Raw genomic sequence first — 22,732 nt, forward strand, 5'->3', positions numbered from 1 at the left:
AATGCGTTTACACTGGTAGCTGCTCCTCTTCCTGCTTTTCTTACTTTACTTCCTCAATCACCCCCAACCGCCACACTGCTGAACATTTTACAGCTCAAACTTGGGCAGCAATTTCAGCCTTCCATTGCCAAGGGAACGTCTGTGCTTGCTTGTGCTGGCCTCTGCGTATGCTTAGAGCAAAGACGCTGCCTACAGAAATAAAGACTTTTATCCTAAAAAAGTATTACAGATATAGACCTTAACCATGCCCATAGGTTGAACCTCAGACAACATTCCTCCAGCCATTGTGCATACAAAGCCTTCTTGGTAGACTATTCTTCCCACTGGTAATCCCGTGTCAACCTGTTTATCTCATGCTGCCCTGATGATTGCCTTCCCAGGGAAGATTACTACAGGAAGTGTAGTGGACTCTTCTATCTGTGCAGCAGTCACAGGGTAACTTTGAAACATGTTTAAAAGGATTCTGAGTTAACACAAAAGTAGAGAAAGCAGAGATAAGAAATGCTCACTCAGACAATCTATATTTCAATCTCTAGTTTTGCCTTTTGACCTTCTACTCCAACACCAACACATTTCCACATACTGAAGCTCCATGCTTCACAGCAGACCTCACATGGTGATATGTGGGTGCATTTTGCCGGGGCTTGGTATTGGAAGATTTGGAGTTTAGATCAGTATTAGAAAAAGCCTCCATGGCTGGATGGAGTTCCATTCTCTCTCTAAATAAACAAGCGTGGGTAACAGGTTTGGCTTTTTTTTTTTAATAAGGAATGTCATCAGTCCTATTTTATTACGTGTAATAGGAGGTGAAAAAAATTAATATAAGCACTGTATCTAACCTATTCAAAACTACAATCACAATGTTATTTGAATGCCTTACAACATTGTTTAAATCCAACAAGTAGACAAGAAAACCACAAATCTATGCAGGGGGTTTTTTATACATATGGTGAGCAAGTTTGAAAAGTGTTAAAATATATTTTCTGTTCTGTATGTGCTGGTACAAGGAAGTGATGTGTAGAATACTGTATATTTATGAACAGAGCCTTGACTTATACAAGCAATAATTGACTTCAAAACATACAATATATATCTTAAAATATCCCCTAGAGCTGCTCATATAAAGTCAAATCCAGCACCTACTAAAGTTCACCCAGCTGACTCTCTTTGACTCAAGTGGGCACTCGAATGAGCCCATGATAGTTGTGAAGTACCTGACAGTCTAATTGTATTCATATGAAAAAAAAAATCACATTGCATAGATTTAAACAGGAAGACATGCAATAACAAGACAAGTCACAGTATAGCAAAACCTTGTTTCTTTGGTGAAACAGAAGCAGGTATAAAAGTTACAAAGACTTTAGACTTTCATCCACAAAAACCAGAAATTCACATTGTACACTATACAAGATCATAATATAAATAGAGAAAAGTATTATGTGCATTGTTTGGGGGCAAGGGGTGGGGAATGAACCAGTCAACACAGCAATGCGCTGCCACATTGATTGCAGAAAGGTTGGGTATACTCGGTGGAGCAGTCGCTGCAACTTCTTGAAAGAGGTTGTCTGGAACTGTAAAGAGAGCTCCTTATAGCAAGGTAACTCCATGGGCAGCTCTACCCTGTATAAACTCTTACATGCTGGTTGGGTTTCAGTTCTTTTCCTTTCCCTTTTATCTCTTTGCATCATATCCCCACACTAACACAAAGGTGTAAACCTCCCATCCGTGTTCATGTTTGCAATGTTGCTTTAAAAGGTGTATCACGGAAAACTTACTGTTCTTTATTTTCATTTTTTCTTTTTTTTCCTCTTTCTTTTTTTTTCTTTTTTTTTTTTTTTTTTTGATGTCCTGTGCCCTAAGGTGTGCAAGGCACTTAACAGTCCTTTCTGTGGAGAGGTTGTTTCAAATATTACCTTCTACACTTACTATACACACCCAGGTCAGTCAACGAGCTGATCCAGGTAAGAAATTGTTAACAGAAAACTCCTACGTACACACTGCACCAACTACAACCTATAAACCTTTTGTGCACACTTCTTTCTAGAAAGCTAAGATTCTGATTCTTCTGTAAGTCATACAGTTCTCACCCATCTAATCGCAAACAAATGATCCTGTTTAGCAGGAATTTTGTTCTCCAGGGAAATAGCAGTTGAACTGAGAGGTGGTTCCAAAAGTGGAGCTCAGGGGCTAATACTGCACTGGCGAGCTCTTTTAATCTTCTTTGCATGGGTAAAATAACATCCAATAAATTAAATCAGTATGGCTTACTTCATTTATTTATGTACGCTTCACAGCTGCAGCATTCATACACAAACATTCATTACTTTATAAAAAGATTAAAAAATGGTTATATATACAAAATTATTTACTTTTTTCAATTTTTTGTTTGTTTTTTACAAAAAAAAAAAAAATCCCCCAAACAACAGGTCTCCCTCCATTTCAGAATGCAGAGACCTGTGATATAGACCTTGTGGTTAATGTTGTGAAAGTAATTTTTAATTTTTTTTAATTTTTTTGTCTTCTCGTTTCAGAAAAGTGGCCCTGGTTGATAAAGTTAATGTATTAGCACTTGGATTTTTACAGGCCCTCCTTGTCATAGGCATCTCCTCCGTGCAGTCCTTTCTCACGAATGGTGAAACTGGAATGGAGAGCAGAAAAAAAAGTTCCACATTGCAGTCCCTAGTTTATGCTCCATGCCACTTTTATGTGCTCTGTCTACCTTGCATCTCTTGGACACAAACTGTACCTTGGATTGGAATTGGCACAGTTGCCATTTAAAAGAAACAAACAAACAAACCAAAAGTCGTGTAACTTGTGTGTTTATCTTCACCTGGTAACAACAAATTTCAGTCAGTGAAGTTATTTCAACCATTTCCAGCCTAGGTAAACAACACAAAAATAATGTCATAAATGACCGAAGACCTCTGAGGCCATTCTAACCATAAATATGCCTGAAATTAGTGTGACTTTTCATTTTATATACATGATTTTAAAAACAACACACAATTAAACAACATTAAAATCATCTTATTTACATTTTCATTGGTGCTATTATTGAGCTGTTTAAATATTGCAGAAGGCTGGCATGTATCATGAAATGGTCCACACTGACGGCATATAGAAAACTAGTAATCTTTATAGGCTGGAAATGGTTTCCTTTTATCCCCATAAGCACTTCTCTTTTTTTCTTTCTTTTTTTTTAAAATTTTCTGATAAACACCATGTTTTTCCAGAACACACTGTGAATACCGCAGTCCATAGTTTCAAAACAATTTGATAATACTCCTACAAGTGATAGAAAAGGCACAGAATGTTACAACTTTGGCTGAAATGGTGGAAATCCCCATTCACCATTTAGCTCTCAGCGCCTTGAGTCCTGCCATGTCCTGATCCAACGGTGATAGTGTTTTGATGAGTTTAATGATGTTCCCTTTCCTGATGAAGAATGTTTATAGTAGTATTTCTTAGAGTAAGTCCTTTGGTATGTGGATGCTGCAATGAGAACAAAGGAAAAAGGTAAATTAATTTAAAATTGTTTAACCAAGAATTGGCTGGCTACATCTCACATTACAGTTTCATTTAGTCTTCATTAATTAGAGGGTTAACAAGTGACTAACTGTCCCTATGACCATGTTATAGTTAGAAGTATCTGTTACACGCAGTAACAGATACACCAGCAGAAAGAATTGATAATTTTACTGAGAAGCTGTTGATTTCTGAGGCTTTTTAAGAATGTTGTGGTTTAGTTTAAAAGAATCTCAATGGCTTCTATAAAAACAGAAAGGGAACACTTTTATTAGTTTGTGGAGCGCCTGATGTTTTTTCTCCCAGGTGGAATGAGCAGCTTTGCCATCACAGCTTGTCACAACAAATTTGCACTTCTCTTTAAGATATACATTCCTTATTTATCAGTCTTAAATTAGTCTGTTGTTTCTGATGTGGAACTGGTTTGCTTTCAAAGAACTCACGATTCATGCAAGTAATTTTAGGCATATCCCATCTTCCATTTCCTTGACACCGAATAGTCGGAATATGACGTTGGATGAAACCATCTTTGCAGTGATATCTGATAAGGGAGTTGATCTCATAACGAGGTTTCATCTTCCCAAAGGTCTTTGCATTTTCCACAACAGGAGGCTGCCCACAAGCAACTGAAAAGAGAGAACAAAACCCAAAATATTATTTGTAAACATACTTCTGAATATTGCATTGACTTCTAAACCCTGGCTAAGGGATGATGTCAAGGGACCCAAGAGATACATCCAAATAAGGACAGGGGAATCAGTCTTTTCTGTAGTTCTCCAGCCTTATAGACTGAAAATAGTAATGATAAAAATTGGAAAACACCAGATAGTATGGTTAGTAGTGCCTTTTTGGTTTAAACTTCTGATGTGCATTTGAGTAAAAAAGACAGGTATGCTCACACAGAGAAGTGATTTTAACTGGAAACCTGCACAACCTGAAAACAAGTGAAGTTACTATATGCATTTTTAAAAAAAGTCTGTTTTTTATTCTTTCTTTGTCTTCCTCAACAATAGACTGTACTAAAGCACTTAAATCTGATGGATCCATCGAGGCCCAAAGAACACATTAACAAAAAGTTGTATCTGGTAATAGGGAACAATGAAGCGCACACAGGATTTTGACTGCTTCTTTACTTTAACTGTCTGAAGAAGCAGAGGCAATTCCTAACAGCCAGATTTCCTGAAAGTATGAGCTCTAACAGTGTGAAAAGCACAAATGTGCTTTTCAGATTCCAGTGGTGCCATTAAAATAAACAGGTTTGGGAAAGAGGAAGACAAGGGTCAGCCATTCCTTAATGGGTAAAAAATATGCTGAATCAAAGCTGAAAAGCTAACCATACACCAGTGGCCAACTGCCTGCTCTGACTGCCTACCAGTATTCTGTTGCCTACATACTTCACAGCGATGCCACCCCAGTAAAGAAGACTTGGCAATATTTTCATGGTATGTAAGCCAGGTCCATAAAAGTCTCTTTTGCTGAGTTCTGTACCAAATAAGAATTTTTCCTGGTCTTAATCAGGAGTTTTAACTGTGTACGCTTTTGTGACTCAATAACAGACTAGGTTTACATCTTTATGAAACGTGTGGATACAGATGAAGGATGACTTTGTGAAGACAACTCAGCTGAGAGTTCACTGTACTGGTCACTAGAAATCAGTTAGAATTTGTCATTTTAACTATACTGGAATTTAGGGAGTTATGTTATTGTTACTGGAAAGTTTGTACCTGTTCCTTTCTTGCAAGTATAGGTAAGGTGATAATTGCATGGTACATCATTCCACTGGCCATTCTCATGCCATATTATAACAACACAATCTTCTCCAGCAGAAAAAAAGCTGTCCGGCTGGTTTGGTCGCCAGTTTTCGTATTGCTAAAGGAGAGAGGAGCAAACTCATTATTCCCCATGCTGGAATATATTTACATTGCATTTTATGGAAGAACACATTGTATTACCTTTGGTGAAGAGCACTTTCAAATGTTTGGTTCAGGCCGTTAGGCACAAATTAAACAAAGTTAGATCTTTAATGTCCTCCCATCCTATTAGCATATTATGTCAATGTGAAAAAAATATTCTGGTCTTATTTCTTACTTACCATAAACTGATGTCAGGTGAACAAAACAAAGTGACACAACTCAGTGCAAGCAAAATTTGACCCTAAATGTGTTGAAATACACTCTTTCCTGCATCAACAGGTATGCCAGGAAATTCCCATGACCCTTGTCAGTCCACATCTACTAAATGGCAAATTACACGCTAGCTTCTCAGACCCAAATTATTTATTCTCTGACCTCATTTAATGAAGTCATTCAATGGTATGACGTGAAGAATTAGTTGTAAAACAAGAAAAGTGTCAGAATGTGCCCCCAGATCATTACAGACTGATATTTCCCTTAAAAAGGTGGCAGACTGAGTATATACAGCAGCTTTTCAGATTTAGATGTGACAATCTGCCCTTTGTAGAAAAACCACCTAACTCAAAACATCTACAAATACGCATGAATAAAACCAACATCTATCACAGAAAGTTGATTGTTGGTTGGTATGTGAAAAAAAAAACCCACAAAAACAATAAAGCACAAATACACACACATAAACACAGCAACAACAACAAAAGCCTCAAATACTAGACTTTCAAATGGCTGAAAAATATATCCAGCATAAATAAAGTTTCTTAGCCCTGCATCTGGAACACACATCTGGCATATCGATTTGGGCAGGGTCCGTTCTTTGGGATCCAATCTGGTCACATACAGGTCAGCACTCATTGAGCTACACAGCTTTGCAGCTTTCAGCTCTGATTCCACCTAAAGGTATTTTCCTACCAAAACCTACAGATGCTGGTTGCTGACAGGTTGCTCACAGCTCCACACACAGGCTAAACTCACATTCATTCCACTGTAGAATGCCCTTCCTCAAATGTTGCTAAGCTCATCTTTGCATGCTGTCACTTTTACATGAAAATCAGGGAGGATTCAATGTTTTTTCAATCAACAAGCAGGAAAAATAGAAGCAAAGGGAGAATCACACCTATTGAAAATCTGTGCAGTAGGGGATACATAGCATTCTGCTCTTTCAGCTGGCAGAGGTGCGATAATCTTTATCCCACTTCTTGGTTTATCTTGATCTCAAGCAAAGCACAGTAATTTGAGATTTGTATAATGTTATGTAAATAAAAGCAAGAGAAGATTTGGAAAACTATTCTTGGCGATTTTCTTTGGGATTTCTGTTGTGTCACTCCAACAAGAATTTAATGGAGGATAAAAATAGGTATCTGAAAGAATTGGAATTCACATAAATTCCAGACATTAACCAGGCAGCTAGATCCTTGTATGGTCAAAATGGCATGGTTTCTACAGTGATTATATTTTCATCAGTGCTTACATCTTCCTGTCTAGACCTGGCCCATATAAATGTCGTAAAAGTACAGCTTTCTATTTTCTTAACTTCATGAAATAGCCGCTATTCACTGCCTGGGTGAACACATTTTAGAACAAAAGTTCACATGCCCCACACAAGTACTATTTACCTTACAATGAATCAAACTATGAAAAAAGTAAGCTAAATGCTGAACCATTTCCTACCAGGTGTCATCTTACCCATCACAGGTTTTAGTTATCCAAGCAATTTAACAATCATGGTCTAGATACATTTGTTCTGTGTTGAATTTATTACTTCTAATAAAACATCCCCCTTTTTATGTGAAACTAACTGAATTTCATCTCTACATTTCAGTGTTTAATAGTCTCAAACTACAATACACACTAAATCATTTACTCAAGTCTAGAATTCGGCATTTCAGATTAGCTTATAAATCACAGTATGAATTTTGCCAGCACAGTAGCCAAATGCCACACATATGAGTCAAATGGGATCTACAGTGTGGGGGGCTTCCTGAAACACCTAGTGAGGGAAAAAAAGAAAAAAAGAAAAAAAGAAACAATCTCTGTGTGTGTCTCCTAAGAAGGAAAACAAGGAGGACAAGGAGGAAGGAAAGTATCTATGCATGGTGTTTATTAGTGTAACTTAGAGTGCAAGAAGGCCTCTTTCCAAAAGGGTATTTTGGAATAGCTGGTGAGCCAAAGATCTAGGACCTTTTCACAGCAGAGCCGGTGAAGGATGTGGGAATCCAATCAGAAAAGATCACGGAATCGTTTTGGCTGGTAAAGACTGTTATGATCATCAAGTCCAACCACTATCCTAACATTGGCAAGCCCATCACTAAACCATGGCCCTAATCATGATATCACAGCATAGAAAGGAACTACCAGCTAAAGCAAGGATAGTTGAGTGCATGCATACACTGAAGGCAGAGGCTTGCCAGTGGTACTGCCCCAGACACCTGTTCCATCTCCTCTATATGGAGGACCATGATGCACCTTCAGGAGCACCACAAATACAAAGTACTGAAGGAACACTAGTTTACATTTCACTCACACTTCAGGGAAGTCTGTCTGAGTGTTGTGGAGGTCAGGAAAGCAAAAAAAAGTGATCACTTCTCACTTTCATCTCTGAATATTTTACTACCTAACTCAAACAAAAAGTAAGATGTGCTTATGCAAGCCGTGAGTGTACATGCAGTTGGTTACACTGCTCAGATGATGGACAGCAACTTCTTACACTGAGGCAATCCAACCACTTTCAAGAGTATACCCAGACATGTGGACACATAGGAAAATTAAAGAAATCAGCCAGGTTAGTGGTAGAAATTTTTATCAATAGCATCCTGACAGCAAAAGAAAGACTACAACAAGACTTGCAGCTGTTTCTTGTGGAAATGATAGCAGAGAGCTGTTTGCTTGCACAGAGATCAGAGTGTGAGTATGAAGGATGTTTAATGGCTGTTGGAAGTGTGTGAGCTGAAGGTGCTCAGCAGCTTGTCAGCTCCCACCCTACACATATAGACTCCATATGCTCTTACTTGCCATAATGACTCCAAAATTTGTGTTGGCAGGGCTGCAGTATAATGACAAAGGATTGTATCTAGGCCTTGTGGTTTGTTCAAAAATGTATGATATCCTCCAGTATGACTTGCTGTTACCTCACATCTGATATCGCCATTGCACAGGTTTATTTTGGCTGAATAACTCTGATTTTGCATGAGTTTAGTGCCAGAGTTGCTTAGCAGAGGAAGTTCCAGACTGCTGATTTGCTTTCTTAGGTCTCCACCCAGCCCTTCTGTAGTTTTTCAGCTCCTTATTTAGCCACTGATAATGGGATAATGGTAGAAAAAGATTCTCATAGATTGAGTGGAATAAGTTGCTAGACAAATAAACAAATATTTTGCTTTCCTCCTAAGGATTAGATTTTTTCATGACTAGGAGCATGATTCTGATTTTCACTTCATTAGTGTAAATCGGGGGCAGCTGCATTATCTCCAGTAACCTACATTGGTAAAAAATTAATGGTAAAGTACCAAATTCCATAAGTCACATACTGGTTTATACTATTTGTTTTCAGCAGCATCTCATCCCTTAAAATTTCTCATATCAAGTGTGAAGAATCCCTTAGCCTTGCAGTAAGTACCTCAGATATTCAGGTCATATTTAATTTGTTGGGAAACTCTGCTCAAAACATCCTTATTCCAAATGTCTCTTTTTTTGCAGTGGCTGTATTTTTCAATGTGTTAATGTCTTTTAGAAAATTAAATTGTACAAAAGATAAAAACAACAACTTCATTCTTTGGCGAGATGTAGCATTCCAGTTCATTTGGTTTTGAAGATCATGTCTTAAAAAGATCAGCCATGTTTGTAGAGAAGCCAAAAACTGCTGATGTGGTTCCAGACACTCTGTTGCTAGGTTGGATTTTCATGTAAACTGCTATTATCTCAGTAGACCAATGAAACTGAGCAAAAGAGCATTATATTTGAATTGATAAAGCTCAGGACATTCTTTTGTCAGCAATCAAGATTCAATTGACACCTAGAGCCATACTCTTAACTGTATTATTCATAAGATATGACTTACATTTTTGAAAACCTAAAAAGATTATAATGCTAAGACAATACATGGAAGGAAAGCTACTACGGTCCTTCTAGTCCTCAGCAGAAATACTTAGACTGGGTGATTGCACAGAGGGACCTACACACTGTTACTGCCCTGGTTTTTAAGTAACTTTACCAGAACATATGTGAAGTTTTCCCCTGGGCTAAAATGCAAAGCACTTCCAGATTTTAGGTCTTAGGACATACAATCTTAATTACATACATGACTCAAAATGTACTTCAAAGAAGGTTTGTCTGGCTACACTTTTCTCCTACAGCCATGAAGTGTGCTTAGCTAAGGTAGCTGTGGAGTGGGAAATCCAAAGCAATGCAGAAGCATGAAGACTGAAAGCACACACCTCAGGCTCAGGTAGACACCATCACACCAGACACTCTGCAAAGCTCTCAACATCCATGATGGCAAGACTCTTTTTTTAAAAAAGGGGTTTCTATGTAATCGGGTAACTGCAGCACTTAGCTGTGGGAACAGGATTTTAGTCCTTGTACATTCATTTGGTCCTTTGGAAGCCACATTCATTGGTTTGTGTTGCCATCACATCAGATTAAAAAATGCAGTTCCTGTTAAGCTCTTCATGCCTTTAATTATACTGTAATAATTAATTAAACTTTCTTCTATACTGTTTTTCTGTTGAAAACAAAGTCTGTGCTGAGACATTGCATTTACTTCTTCTAGCTTTCTCTGCTAAAAAGCAGTGAACGTTTTCCTGCAGAAAGAGGGTGGATGGTCCATAGGCTAGAGCTGCAGCTGAGATGGGGTACAGTTCTGTGAGCTGTCTACATGGCACTAGACAATGCACTCAGACAGCTGTAAAACAGTGACAATGTATTTTCTTGCCTCACAGGAGGAGCTTGGATATGATAGTTACAAGAACTCATGAAAGCATTTTATTACGTTTCATATTTTTGGGGAGGATTCCTTATACAGCATTGAATTAATTTACAGCCATGATCCAACAGCTGTGTGATGGGCTGACTCTTGACATAAATTAAATATGAGAAAGCCAGGATTACAGCAAGATCTGTTAAGCAGCTAACTCTATTAGCTAGTCATTACTTTTTCTCAAGTAGATGGCTTGCTAATTAAACGAATGAGCATTCCCTTCCCATCATGAACAAGATCCTACCTTGTGGGAGATTTGTTATCTAAATTCTCAGACAATCAGCCTTACTTGAGGAATTCATTTCCTTACTAATGAGTAATCCACTCAGCTCTTTCAGATGTTTGGCCTGCCAAGATGAATCTATGACTAAGCAGTATCTCAGCTTTGTGACACTCATTTGGAAATTTCAGCCATTCCTTTATCTCCTAAAGGCACATCAAGAGGCTGAGATCAATCACTTGGATTCTGCATTCCCAAATAGTCAACAAGCACTGTGTTTAACAAAGCACAATTAAATAAACTACTGATGCAAACAAAACTTTACTGCTTGACTCCTTTATTGTGCAAAGGCAAATAATCTTTTGTACATAAATAAAGCTAGGAAATAATTTACTTGAAATATACCTATATAGATTTACAAGGTTAATGCCTTTCCTTCTGGCAAAAGGAAGCATGATTTCAGCATGTTTAAAAAAGCTTAAAGTACAAATCTGTCTTGGCACTTTTTAGCAGTTGTAATGTCCAATATGATTTTTATTTTCTTTCGTTCTGACTGCTTCCCTATCTGATTGCTTCTTAATGCAAGACTAATGAGGGAAATAAAAAAAAAACAACCAACCTCACAATGAAAAGAAAGATGTAGGGACTGGCTGACTGAATACTCTCTTTGCCATTTCATCTTAAAATGAAGCAACATTTCCTGGCTGGTATTTATGACTAGAAAAGCTGAAACCACCACTGCAAAGCTTACTAGCCTTTGTACTTTTCGTTCAACCAAAACTCTGCTAATAACAGCAATAGAGTGAGGTTTTTTTCACAATAACAGACAAATTCTTCAAAGATTTTATCAGGAAAGACCTTGATTAAGTCCCTCACTGTGGAGGCTCTGTTATCATTGGATGATTTAACTAAAAATTACACCTTGCTTTCAGTAAGTCGTGGCTATTACCTAGTTTTATAGGCTGGCTGAACCACGAGATCACCACAATATTGAAATAAGTATATGGATCAGTTAAAAAACCTCTTGTTCATGCCTCATACCATAACACAGCACTGGTTCTGTAACATGAGACACTCATATGAAGTTTGAAAGGGATTGCGTTTCCTTTCAATAGAAAAGAGAAAATCAACAGATTACTGTGAAGATTTGGCAATGCCTGAAATACTTCCATTAAGTTCACCTAGTATTAAAATGTATTTATACATTGAGATAAACAAGAAACTACTTTTTAGCACGGGCTCTATTGTACTTCATTTCACACCAGTTGTGAAAAGGATTTTTATATTTAATTTTGTGAATGGGAGCAGTCTGACAGAACTCACCAACAGCATTCATGAGCATTCAGTAAGTGCTTAAGCATATATCTTGCTTTAAAGGCACAGATTGTGACCTAAACCCTATAGGGTAGATCAAACGCACAATTCCAACACACGGCAAAATAGCTTGCTGAAGGAGAGACCAAGCTCAATGTGTTGATAAATCTTTGCTGGGAGACATTCCAGTCAATTTGAAGACAACTACTACATTTAAAGTTATCTATGAGTACACACAATAATCACACGTTGTGATCCTGGCATTTTCTAGATCATAGTTGAATGGCTACCTTTGGAACCTTAATCTGAGCTTTATTTGCATGGGATTTGGGAAACTGGCAGGATTTGGATCAGGCAGGCACCCAACACTCTCCATTACAAAGTCACACTGTGGGCAAGACAGACTCACAGAGGGAGCTTTGCTGAGGATCTTTGCAAAAGATTGTACTTGAAAGGTTTTTTAGTAACAGAGCAATGGAATGTATTGAAAAAGTCTTTGATTTCCTATGCAACAGCCTGCAAAAAAGGACTCTGAATAACATACACTCATGTATATCCATGAATCTCCACCGGCACTGACTGCAGATTTGAATAAGCAGTAAGATCTATGGAAAAATAAATAATTAGGGAAAGAAACCTAAGGAATACAAATTAAACAAGTAAAAAAGGCTAGCTGACAAAGCCAAAGCATAAAAACGCCATCAATCCTGTCGTTTGAAGGCAGTTGATAGTGAGGCAAAAGAATAGCTCTTCGACGTTTTCTAAAAACAATACTATATAGCATAATAACTTTACCGTGAGAAGCAAAAACTGCTAAGCATGGCAAGAAGCTCCCACTAGATGGCAATGCCGCCTCACTACTGAACCTGGAGACTAACTCAGGGTGATTCCAGAAGACTCTTCCCTCCTTCACTAACTCTTTAAAAACTAAATTAAGCCAGTGGACACGACTCTGCTCCGTACCAACTTTTCCTAGCTGTGTAGATCAATTTTGTGTGTGCTGAGCTTTCAAAAGTCACCTTAGTGCAGAAACCGAAAGATTAGTTGAATTGTCCTATTAACGGGCAGGTGCTTTACTGTGGAGCAAAAGTATGGTAGGGTGTCAGATGTTGATTGGTGTAATACGTGTTCTTTGGCAGTCACACTAAAATAATTACATACTATCAACGTGATGCAAATTGTGTGATGTGTGACTTGTTCTCTTTGTGCAAATCTACCAGGAGAGCCACTGAAAGAAAGGAAAATCCTGCACTTTGTCATGTATGTCAACAATTCCTGCAGGTCTGAAGCTGCCTAAGAGTTTTAGCCCAGAGCGAGCCATAATGAGGCACTGAAGTAACTGCTGAACGCCTGGCAAAAACGAGACAAAAACCCACTTTGTCCAAGAGGCCCTCCTCACTGCCTATGACACACTGAACTAAAAATATACCTGTCATTAATAACGTTATATAGTTCTCCTCCATTTAAATGCAGGTCAAATGAGCATCTTAAAAAGAGGCTGTAATGACTGACTGCAGCACAAAACCAAAACATTTGGTAGATTTAAAATCTCCTTCCCAAGGATCCTGTGGGACGTGGGTACAATGAGCTTTTTGTTTGCAGCTGACTACAGTACTTTTTAGTTTGTTTGCTTTACTTAACCCTCAGAGGCAGGCTCCTTCCCTACAATACTCCATGCCTTTTGAAGGTTTTTGTGTTCAATAAAGTTACTTTTTCTGAGAGGAGTGCAGTTACCGAATTGCTCAAGTTCTCGTTCTGATTCACTGACCAATAAAGGAAGGAAAAGAGAGGGCTTTGTTTTTCCCAGAATTAAACTCCTGTTTTGTTTTCCTTCTTATTTTTTTTTTTTTTAAAGTAGCTACCTAACACTGACAACCTGAGGCCCAGCATTGCGAAACACAAAGCATAAACAATCCTATGCCGAAGGGGAGAAAAACTAACTAACGTGGAGTCTCTGGACAGTTTTAAAAGTGGCAACATGCCCCATTGCTTTCCTAACTGGCGGCATTCTCCAAGTGACAGACAATCTGGCCACAGACACTAGCCAGCTCCTTATTACAGCACTAATCTTATGTAATGGGAGTGATCTCACCACCCTACAAAGCACTAATTATCAACAGCATTTTCCAAAGGATATGAATAACACCCTGTGTGAGACACAGGCCCAAAGCACAACCCCAAGTAGCTATATGCGCTTAATCCATAACATGAATAGCTCCAAAGGACTCCTTTACCACTGTGCCTTCCCACAAGGGTCCTTAAGAGTGAAATGCCAGCAATCCATATACAATGTAGAAGCTGCCAAAAGTAACATCAGATTTTTTTGTATTTGGATGGGTGTGCTTTACGCTGTAAAAGTTGCTATTCACAGAACTAAGTGAATGATTTAAATTTAATTTCCCTAAGATATTTTCAAATGTCACACTGTGTTCACTCTTCCTTTGATCAAGCCAAGTAGTAAATACCTCCACTGATAATGTAAATTTGGTTATTTTGTAGTTTGTATTATACAAAATTTAAAGTATACAAAGATCCAAGTAGGCATGGACAAATTCCTCTTCTCACATAATTATGTGAGTATTTAGGCCTTACTTTCTTCTCTGGCATCACTGTGATTTTCCCAAATGTTATTGGTTTTACTGTTTAGAAGTTTTTATGTAATTGTGGAATGAAGATTGTCATAGAGCTGTTCATTTTCACGGAATTGTGGGACAAAAATCTGCAGAAGAGTGCAAGAATAATTCTGATTTTGTAATTTTTAAAATGTAAACAAAGTCTTAGATATAACCATACTCATTTCTGTGTAGAATGCAAATCTTAGGAAAACTAATGCTTTCCCACACCGAATGCCAAAAGAACAGCCCTGTAACTATGCTGCAACTAAAGAAAAGCAGAGCTAACAAAACTCACTCTTTAAAAAATAGTGTTATTTTCTTATGCCTCTTGCATCTGTCAAAGTAATCATACCTGAAACGTCTTGAGCAGGAATTGGCTTCATTTTCAGGAAGTAATGAAAAATGAAGCTCTAAAAAGTTGGAGTGCTGTGAGTTCTCTGAACACACTTCAGTACCTGCTCTCACTAGCTTCACCTTTGAAACAAATTATCTGAAATTTGGAACTAGGCAGATATGCCAAAGTTTGAAGGTTACAAATTCTCTTCCTACCAATGCACGTAATCTCCAATGTTCCAAGCCCATTTTTTAGGGACAATGGTCCCTAATCTCCATCTCTCACTTAACTTGCACCACGAGTAAAGATCTAGGTTTCCTGAAAGAGCATTCTATTTTTTTTTTTTTACATTATACTAACACAGCTGCAGTCAATGCTTTCCTCTTGATATAAAAAGGGAATAATTGTTTCTGTCAAGTGACTTTCTTGTGGCCTATCAACTCCAGAACACAAATCCACTTCTCCCAATCACTGGAAACACAGAAAAATGAAGAAAAGAGAATACAGGAATACATCATAGATGAGAAAAGATTGCTTCCTGCCATACAGATACAGGACAACAAATCAGAACAAATTAGATTCAGATGAGTGGCCAGCAATGGATTCCACAGATTACTTTAATTATAAATTATTTTGTTCTGCATATTGCTTAGGTAGCCCAAGCTTAGCCAAGAGCTCCTTTGAAGACATGCTCTGACCTTAGCCAAGAAGCTCCCAATTTGTTTTTTAAAGAAATTGCAAAAAAGACAAATATAAGCAAATTGTCCTGGCCAATAAAATCCGGTATAATGAAAGATCAGTTACTTGGAAAGTAATTTGTTTGTGGAAAAGTAGCAACTGGATCAACAATTAAACTTTAGGGCATAAGAGGTATGACCTAGCTACTGTGTTCATTTTTGGAATTTTTCAAGCCCGATCTTTGTTTGGGAGGTAGTGGGTACAGCATGCTGAAAATGCATCTTTTACCAGATGGCAAGATTTTATCTACACAATCCAATCCATTGCATAAGATTATGCCATTTTGCCTGAAAGGCAGGAAACTACTGAGCAGTTTTAAATTAAAAACTACTTTACAGTTAAGTAATAAACCTGCCAAAATCCCCTAAAAGCACACAGATAACTATGCATCGGATAATTCAGTGAGGTGTCTACAATACTGATTCAGGAGTATGCCTATTTTCTATTTTATTAGGGTACTTTTCCTTGTCGAAGAAGTTCTTGTTATGTAAAAAAGGCAGACTCTGTGCAGGTATAGACAAGTATCATCAGAACCAAAGGGTTTTAAATACTATTTTTTGCTTTCTCATTGGATCTGATTGCACTTGCTTTGTCACTCAAGACACCTTTTCTTGAAGAACTCTGTATTCCAGTGGATACATGAAAAGCATGCATAGGGATAGAGGGGCTTTGTTGACTTCTGCTGGTTTTGATAAGTTCAGAACAGCCAGTATCTTCTATAGGGGTAAAACACTAGAATTCCAAGATATCACAAGTAATTGACTAGTTAGTCTGTTACTAGGACCTACATTGCACCAATTTTCAGCAGAGCTGAAAGCTTACCAAGGGTATTATATGTTCAGTGTATGTTTCTCAATAAGAATCTTAATTCAACATGCTTACTTTCAAAAAATCTTGGTGACTTTGTCCCATATGCATTAAAAAAATAAATAAACCTCCCATTCCACTGAAGGGGCATGAACGAATCCCACTTGGATACAGCACAGATAACTCAATGGTCCTTACTCATTTGGTTGTTGAAACTATTATTCATTGATTCATGAGGTAAGGAAAACTTCCACAACCCCTTCTGAGAATTTAAGCTTTCTCACTTTAACTAGATAGGGAGAATGGTGAGTTTATCACCCTCAGTCTCACATGAATTGACAAGATGTGTGCTCCCCTGTGTTTTGGAAGACAAAGGAAGTGAGGTAGAACAAGATTTATATAGCAGTGGGCCACATGATTATGATGTCCACAAAAACAGCTAAAGTGGGCATGCATAGTCAATAGCTCACTGTATTTAGAAACAATGTGCAGTGCATTTGGAAGTGTGTTTCTTGATTTTCACTAATGAGCTTTATGTGTGTGCTTTTTCCAACTAATATACTTAATGATGGCTGGCATGTAATTCCAGTTTAAAAAATAGGGGAAAAACCCCAAACTTGGCCTGAGCTTAAAATGTCAAAAAATGACTGATTTCCTTCCATTGGTAGAAATACCTTTTGGGTTCAAACTTAAAAAAAAAAAAAAAAAGTATCCTATCCCTTTTCCAGAAATTGCTAATAAAATACATGCCAACACCTGGCAAAATACTTCCTTTCAACATACTGAATATTCAAGTTGTGGGTTTCCTTATGTCCATGGAAAATAAGTACTAAAATAATTAAAACCTTGTTCCATAACCTCCAGTGGTCGAATCTGTGGTTCAATGATTCTCAATTCCAGGACCTTACTTTTTGTTCAAACAGAAAACTTATGTGAAAGAGTAATCACTAAAATGTATCACAGCTATTTCATCTGGGCAGTACTGAGTCAACTGCAGCACTGTGCCAGTAAATCCATACTCATATCTTGCTATTGGTATTTATTTCTTTCAAGTCTACCAAGCATCAGAACTTTTTTTTTGCATCCAAAATCTAACAAAATCATGTAAGCATCATGTTCATATTAAAACAAGCTGTTTTTGGCAGAAGATTCAAACAAGTGTCAAGATAATGATGAACGTAAATCCCTTGTAGCTGCCCAGTCTAATAGTATCATCAAGAAAACTCATATCAGGGGAATACTCAGCAGACCTGATAAATTTTCCTCTATGCCAGAAGTGTTGAATAGAATTGTCAATAGATAATACCAGGTAAAGTAAGGAAGTTGGCAACAAAGTTAGAAATGGATGAATTACAGATGCCCCCCCGATATGTAAAACACAAGAAGGCTAGTTAGATTTTGACTACTGATAAGCTTATTTGATAAGGCAACTTCTAATCTCCAAAATTCAAGTTGGAATTTGTCTGTTGATGTAATCATGCTGATTTTTATGGCCAGAAATTAATTAATGCATTTAACATTACCATGACTACTGTTCACTTTCAAATGCATAGATGATGTAGTTTTTCATCCTACACTGTATTCAAATTCATTGGAATTTTAAGATGTCATCAAGGAAATACACTAGATGCATATATTTAATAATGTTAATGTTGTTATTAAGTAGCAAATCACTGTAACCAGAAGAGTGGCTAGAAAGTATAAAAAAAAAGTTAAAAGCTAGGAAAAAGGAGGAAATAAGGAAGCTGCTCAGAACCATGCTGTCCAGAAGCAGTGTGGAATAAGTTGTGAGGAAAAGCTACTGAAGCAATGAACAGAAATTATTTCAAGAGACACTTAAATTATTTCCAAAGGAAGAAACAATTGTTAAAAAGAAAAGAAAAATAAAATAGGGAAAAAAAAAATAAATCAAAAGAGGAATCTGTTGGACAGGTGGTCTTATCCTGCTCCTAGAACATCCCAATTTGTTAAAATTGAAAATTAAAGTAAAATGTAATACATTTGCCTTACAGCCTGAGTTTAAAAATAGAATCTCAACCCTAATTTTCATTTCCTTCATGTCATCATCCCTGATTTGTCCTTAGAGTACATGAGTATGTGTCTTCTTTTACACTTCTCAGTGTAAGCTAGGCTGTGCCTTTAGGCATTATATTTATGCCCAAATTTATCTCACTTAATTTTAGATCCTTTAGTGAAGTGTAGGCTCCTTGACCAATCCCTGCAGGTAGCCCAGACCAACTCTGAGCTCCAACCAAAAAAGTTTCATTACCTGTTTCTTCCCCTCTGTGCTGTCACCTGCCACACATTTCCCAAGAAATGGCTTATTTACAAGTCACTATAGAGGACTTTACACCTCTGGATATTTACATGAAATGGCAGTAAATGGAGCCTGCTTTGCCTCAAGTGTCTTTCTACATAATCTGTAGCCACATGGTGTGCAGCAATGATCATTGCATGCATGTGTGAGCATGTGCGTATGTGTGTCCAGATGCTTTCTGCTTTAAGAAGAATTCGCAACTGGAAAGGAAAACAACAAGCATAACCAGTTTGGGTGTTTTTTTTAATGTAATGTTTTTCAATGGGTGTTAAATATAAAAAAAACACCTGTTACTTCTGCAAAAGAGATTGTTTTAAATTGGAAAGGGCTCAACTATTTCCTATATCTATCAGCTTTTTTATTTGGGTTAGATAAAGGAGGGTAGTGTATTCTTCCTCTCCTGGGTAATGTATTCTTCCTCCTTTTCCTTCTTGTTTTAAGGTAGTAAGAGTTATCATCAGGATCTCAAAATTTTATGGACAGATTATTGTTTACAAGCCTCCTGAACCACTTACGGTTGGCTGCTTCTCTATCCTTGCTGTAGAGCTGCCATAGAGACCAGAACAGTCTCCAACAGTACTTGAGAGGCTACTTTTTGCACTCACACAGATCCAGTGAACAGAAAAACTTGGATGCATTATCCTTATCTGAAAAATGTATTCTGCTCCATACACAGAAGTGAGAGGAGGGGTGGCATAATGCAAACAAGTTCCAGCAGAGGCCCTTAAATTACAGTCATGCTTTTTGAGATTGTCTGTTTGGAAGCTTTGAGAGGTCCTACATATAGTAAGACCTAAAAATATTATTTTAGAACTATGTCACAAAATGTTAGTTATCCCTCAAAAAAAGTGCCGGCTGTTTGCTTGGATGCATACTTAATGACTGGATTTTTTCATTCAACTTCCCTCAGTGCTGGTGGGAATTTGATAAGCCAACCACAAAAAGAAATGAATGAGTGATTTCATTTCAAAGGCATCTTACCAGTGGGCTACCATCAGTCCAGCGGAAATCACGCTCAAACATCTTGTCATTGAGGCCTATCCACTGGTAGTCATGCCCAATACCTAAGGAACCAGAAGGTTATTTTTATTTTTTTCCCATAAATGGAAGAGACTTTACCAAAGAAAATAAAAAGAATTTTCACAGAACAAATCAGACATGCTGTTCCTAGGATGATTCTACTCCTTGTGCAAACAACTATATTCAGGCTGTTTTTCAACTTTTCCATTTCAATTTGGGATGCCTACAAAAATGCAAACTTCCATCTAATGGTTTTAAACAGTCTTGTCCCTTTCCTCCTGATGACATGTCCCAAAGAAAACAGATTAGTTTCCTACCTAAGCACATAAAAGGGGAGAAGAAAAAAAAACCAACAAAAAGGCAAAATCCTATTAAAATAATAAACTCACACATTTTATTCCACATTTTTCACTTTTTAGTTAGGCTATGACCAGTGTTGTCTAGATTGTGCAACACTATGTATAGGAACTATTTCTTTATGCCTGTCTAAACCAATATATGGTAGCATGTAGATTCCAGGAAAAAAAAAATAGGTTCTCTAATTTAGACAGACAAAGCAGTAATTCTTCCTCAAAACCAAATATTTTCTATGTAACAAATTATAACTTAATAGTGATAGGGAACTTGAATGGATTGCAAAAGTAAACTCAAGGAACACAAGGTGTGCCGTTTAAACTTTCTAAAAGTCTATTTTATGATGGAGATGTAAAAGCTGAGAGATTAGGAGGGTATTTCACTAGCTCTGAACCCTCAGTGCCAATTTTTGCATAGAGGAATCCTAACAGTACATACGGTTCACAAAGATCTGCTCCTCGTGAGACAAGATGCTTGTCAAGTGTGCTCCCTGGAGACGGCATTCCCTTTCGGCCGTGTCCCATGTACGTCGATGGGCAAAGTATTTGTAGCACTGCCCTTGGAACTTGTGCCAGCCATAATCACAGGTCTCTGTGTCTGTGACAAACAAATAAATCACATCTCTGTCAATGCGTGTGAAACACAGGCTTCATGCAAGTGGATAGATTTTCTACAGAGCAAAGGTTCAAGAAGACATCCATCCATTAAACAGTACACATGCAAACAATCAACACTTATCCTTGAGACCACATTACATTTTCAGGTAGTTTTGTTTTACCTAGCATAAGATTATTACTCATTTAAGGAGTATAATTGCAACTGGCAACTTTGTGAGCCTACACTGGGTCGTATCTGGACAATTTCAGGAGCACATCTTCTGTCCATAATTCTGGATGAACTAAATACTTACATGTCAGACTGCAGTTAGTCTACATTTCATCTGAGTTTTCTGAATCTATCTATGGAGACGGGAATTTTTACTTGCAAGAGAAATAGTTCTTTGAGTGACTATACTGAATTACCTTCATTTGGGAGAAACTGATGAGTCAAAATAAAGTGCTTGTGATTGTTCAGTCTACAGATACAAAGCTGCAGAATTGTCTTTCTGAACTTACCCCTCCAAAACCCATTTTCCTTGTTCCTGAAAGAAACTATCTGGCCTTTCCAGGCATACAGACACATTCTGGGTATGAAATTGGAGGTCTTATTTTCAGTAAGTCAATACAGTCAATAGTCAACAACATGCTTTGGCCAAGGGGGTTTTTCACAGAATCACAGATTCTTAAGGGCTGGAAGGGACCTTGAAAGATCATCTAGTCCAACCTTCTGCCACAGCAGGACCACCTAGAGTAGGTCACATAGCAGCTCGTCCAGGTGGCTTTTGAATATCTTTTAACTCTTTGTAGTACAGTTTAACTATTGCTCAAAATAGAAAGCATGGTTGCATTGCGCAGCTTTCCCAGAGGATGTCTTATATATCCTGAGATAAATTTAAGCCTATATTTAATATATTTGCAACTGTAACTGTTGAATGCTGAAAGCCCTTGTTATTCAAACATTTGCAGTGGCCATTCATAAGTAGATGCTGACACGGACAAGACAGCATTCATCCTACAATATTGACCTCAAAGAAGACTTTTAGAGACTGGAAGCCCTCTGGAGAACAGGATTCAGTATATTGAATTTTAATTTTAGTGACAACTTCTGAGTTTTAGTATTGATAAACACCCACTATGGGACAAAAGCCTACACTCAGTAGTCCATCTCAAAGGATGATTTAGTAAATGTCAGTCTTCCCTACTTGTATTTCTGGGGCTATTGGCCCCCTGAATTGAAGTGCAGGATCCATTCCAGGTGTGATAAGTCAGCACTAGCTGCTGGAGGTGAGCGCTGTGTCCCCTGCCCTTCACCAGTGATGTTTTCCATTTGCTGAGAACTCAACTCTGCAAGCAAACACATCGAGGCTCATCACTCCCTGAGGTTCTCCTGCATGGGCAATAGTGGCCACAATGGTTTATATTCAGACCCTAAAGCAGGGCTTTGCCTGCTACAGTGATCATTGCAGTTTTAACAGCTGATGGTAAGACTGCCATATTTACCGCCCTGACATGTGTGATATGTGTGATGCAGGTGGTGAGGCCAGGGGAATGACTATTTGCATGTAAGGGCAGGCTGAACGCTGCTTTTAAAGACATTAAGTAATACAAATGAGACTTGCAAAGGGCAGAATGCAGCCCATTTTCTGGGTGTAGAGCTAAATTTTTGCATTCCTTTGTTCCTTTCATTTAAAATAACTGAGGAGTGACCTTAGTTGTAAAGGGAACACTTGTGTGTCTTCTGTGAGATATTTCATTGTCCCTTAACAAAGCTCTTCATTTTACACAGATTGATTTTTTTATAAGAATTTTTTATAAGAATATTTTATAAGAATTCCAGAATTATAAGAATTATTGTCTTTTGTAAAAATAAATTTTAAAAATTACAAATAAGCTTTTTGCTGTGATAAATAGTATCCAACTGCAGTAAACTGGATGAATAAGGTTTCTCAAATAAATTGAAAATGGACTTTAAAAAAAGTTGAGTTAATTAAGGTAGTTTTCCTATTG

At 37.6% G+C, this 22,732-nt stretch overlaps 1 protein-coding gene across 1 annotated transcript in view; it reads right to left on the bottom strand.

Moving 5' to 3' along the window:
* Positions 1–1,921: 1,921 nt before the first annotated feature.
* Positions 1,922–22,732, bottom strand: part of VCAN (versican) — a 114,499-nt gene continuing 93,688 nt past the window's right edge. The window contains exons 9-13 of the mRNA XM_062017876.1: positions 20,565–20,723; positions 19,734–19,816; positions 5,250–5,394; positions 3,969–4,151; positions 1,922–3,492 (exon numbers count right to left, since the gene is read on the bottom strand). Coding sequence (XP_061873860.1) covers positions 3,362–3,492; positions 3,969–4,151; positions 5,250–5,394; positions 19,734–19,816; positions 20,565–20,723 — 701 coding nt within the window. The 3' untranslated portion in view covers positions 1,922–3,361. The remainder of the gene's footprint in view (positions 3,493–3,968; positions 4,152–5,249; positions 5,395–19,733; positions 19,817–20,564; positions 20,724–22,732) is intronic.

This window comes from Colius striatus, chromosome Z (assembly GCF_028858725.1).
Source record: "Colius striatus isolate bColStr4 chromosome Z, bColStr4.1.hap1, whole genome shotgun sequence".
In the NCBI taxonomy this organism is placed as follows: Eukaryota; Metazoa; Chordata; class Aves; order Coliiformes; family Coliidae; genus Colius; species Colius striatus.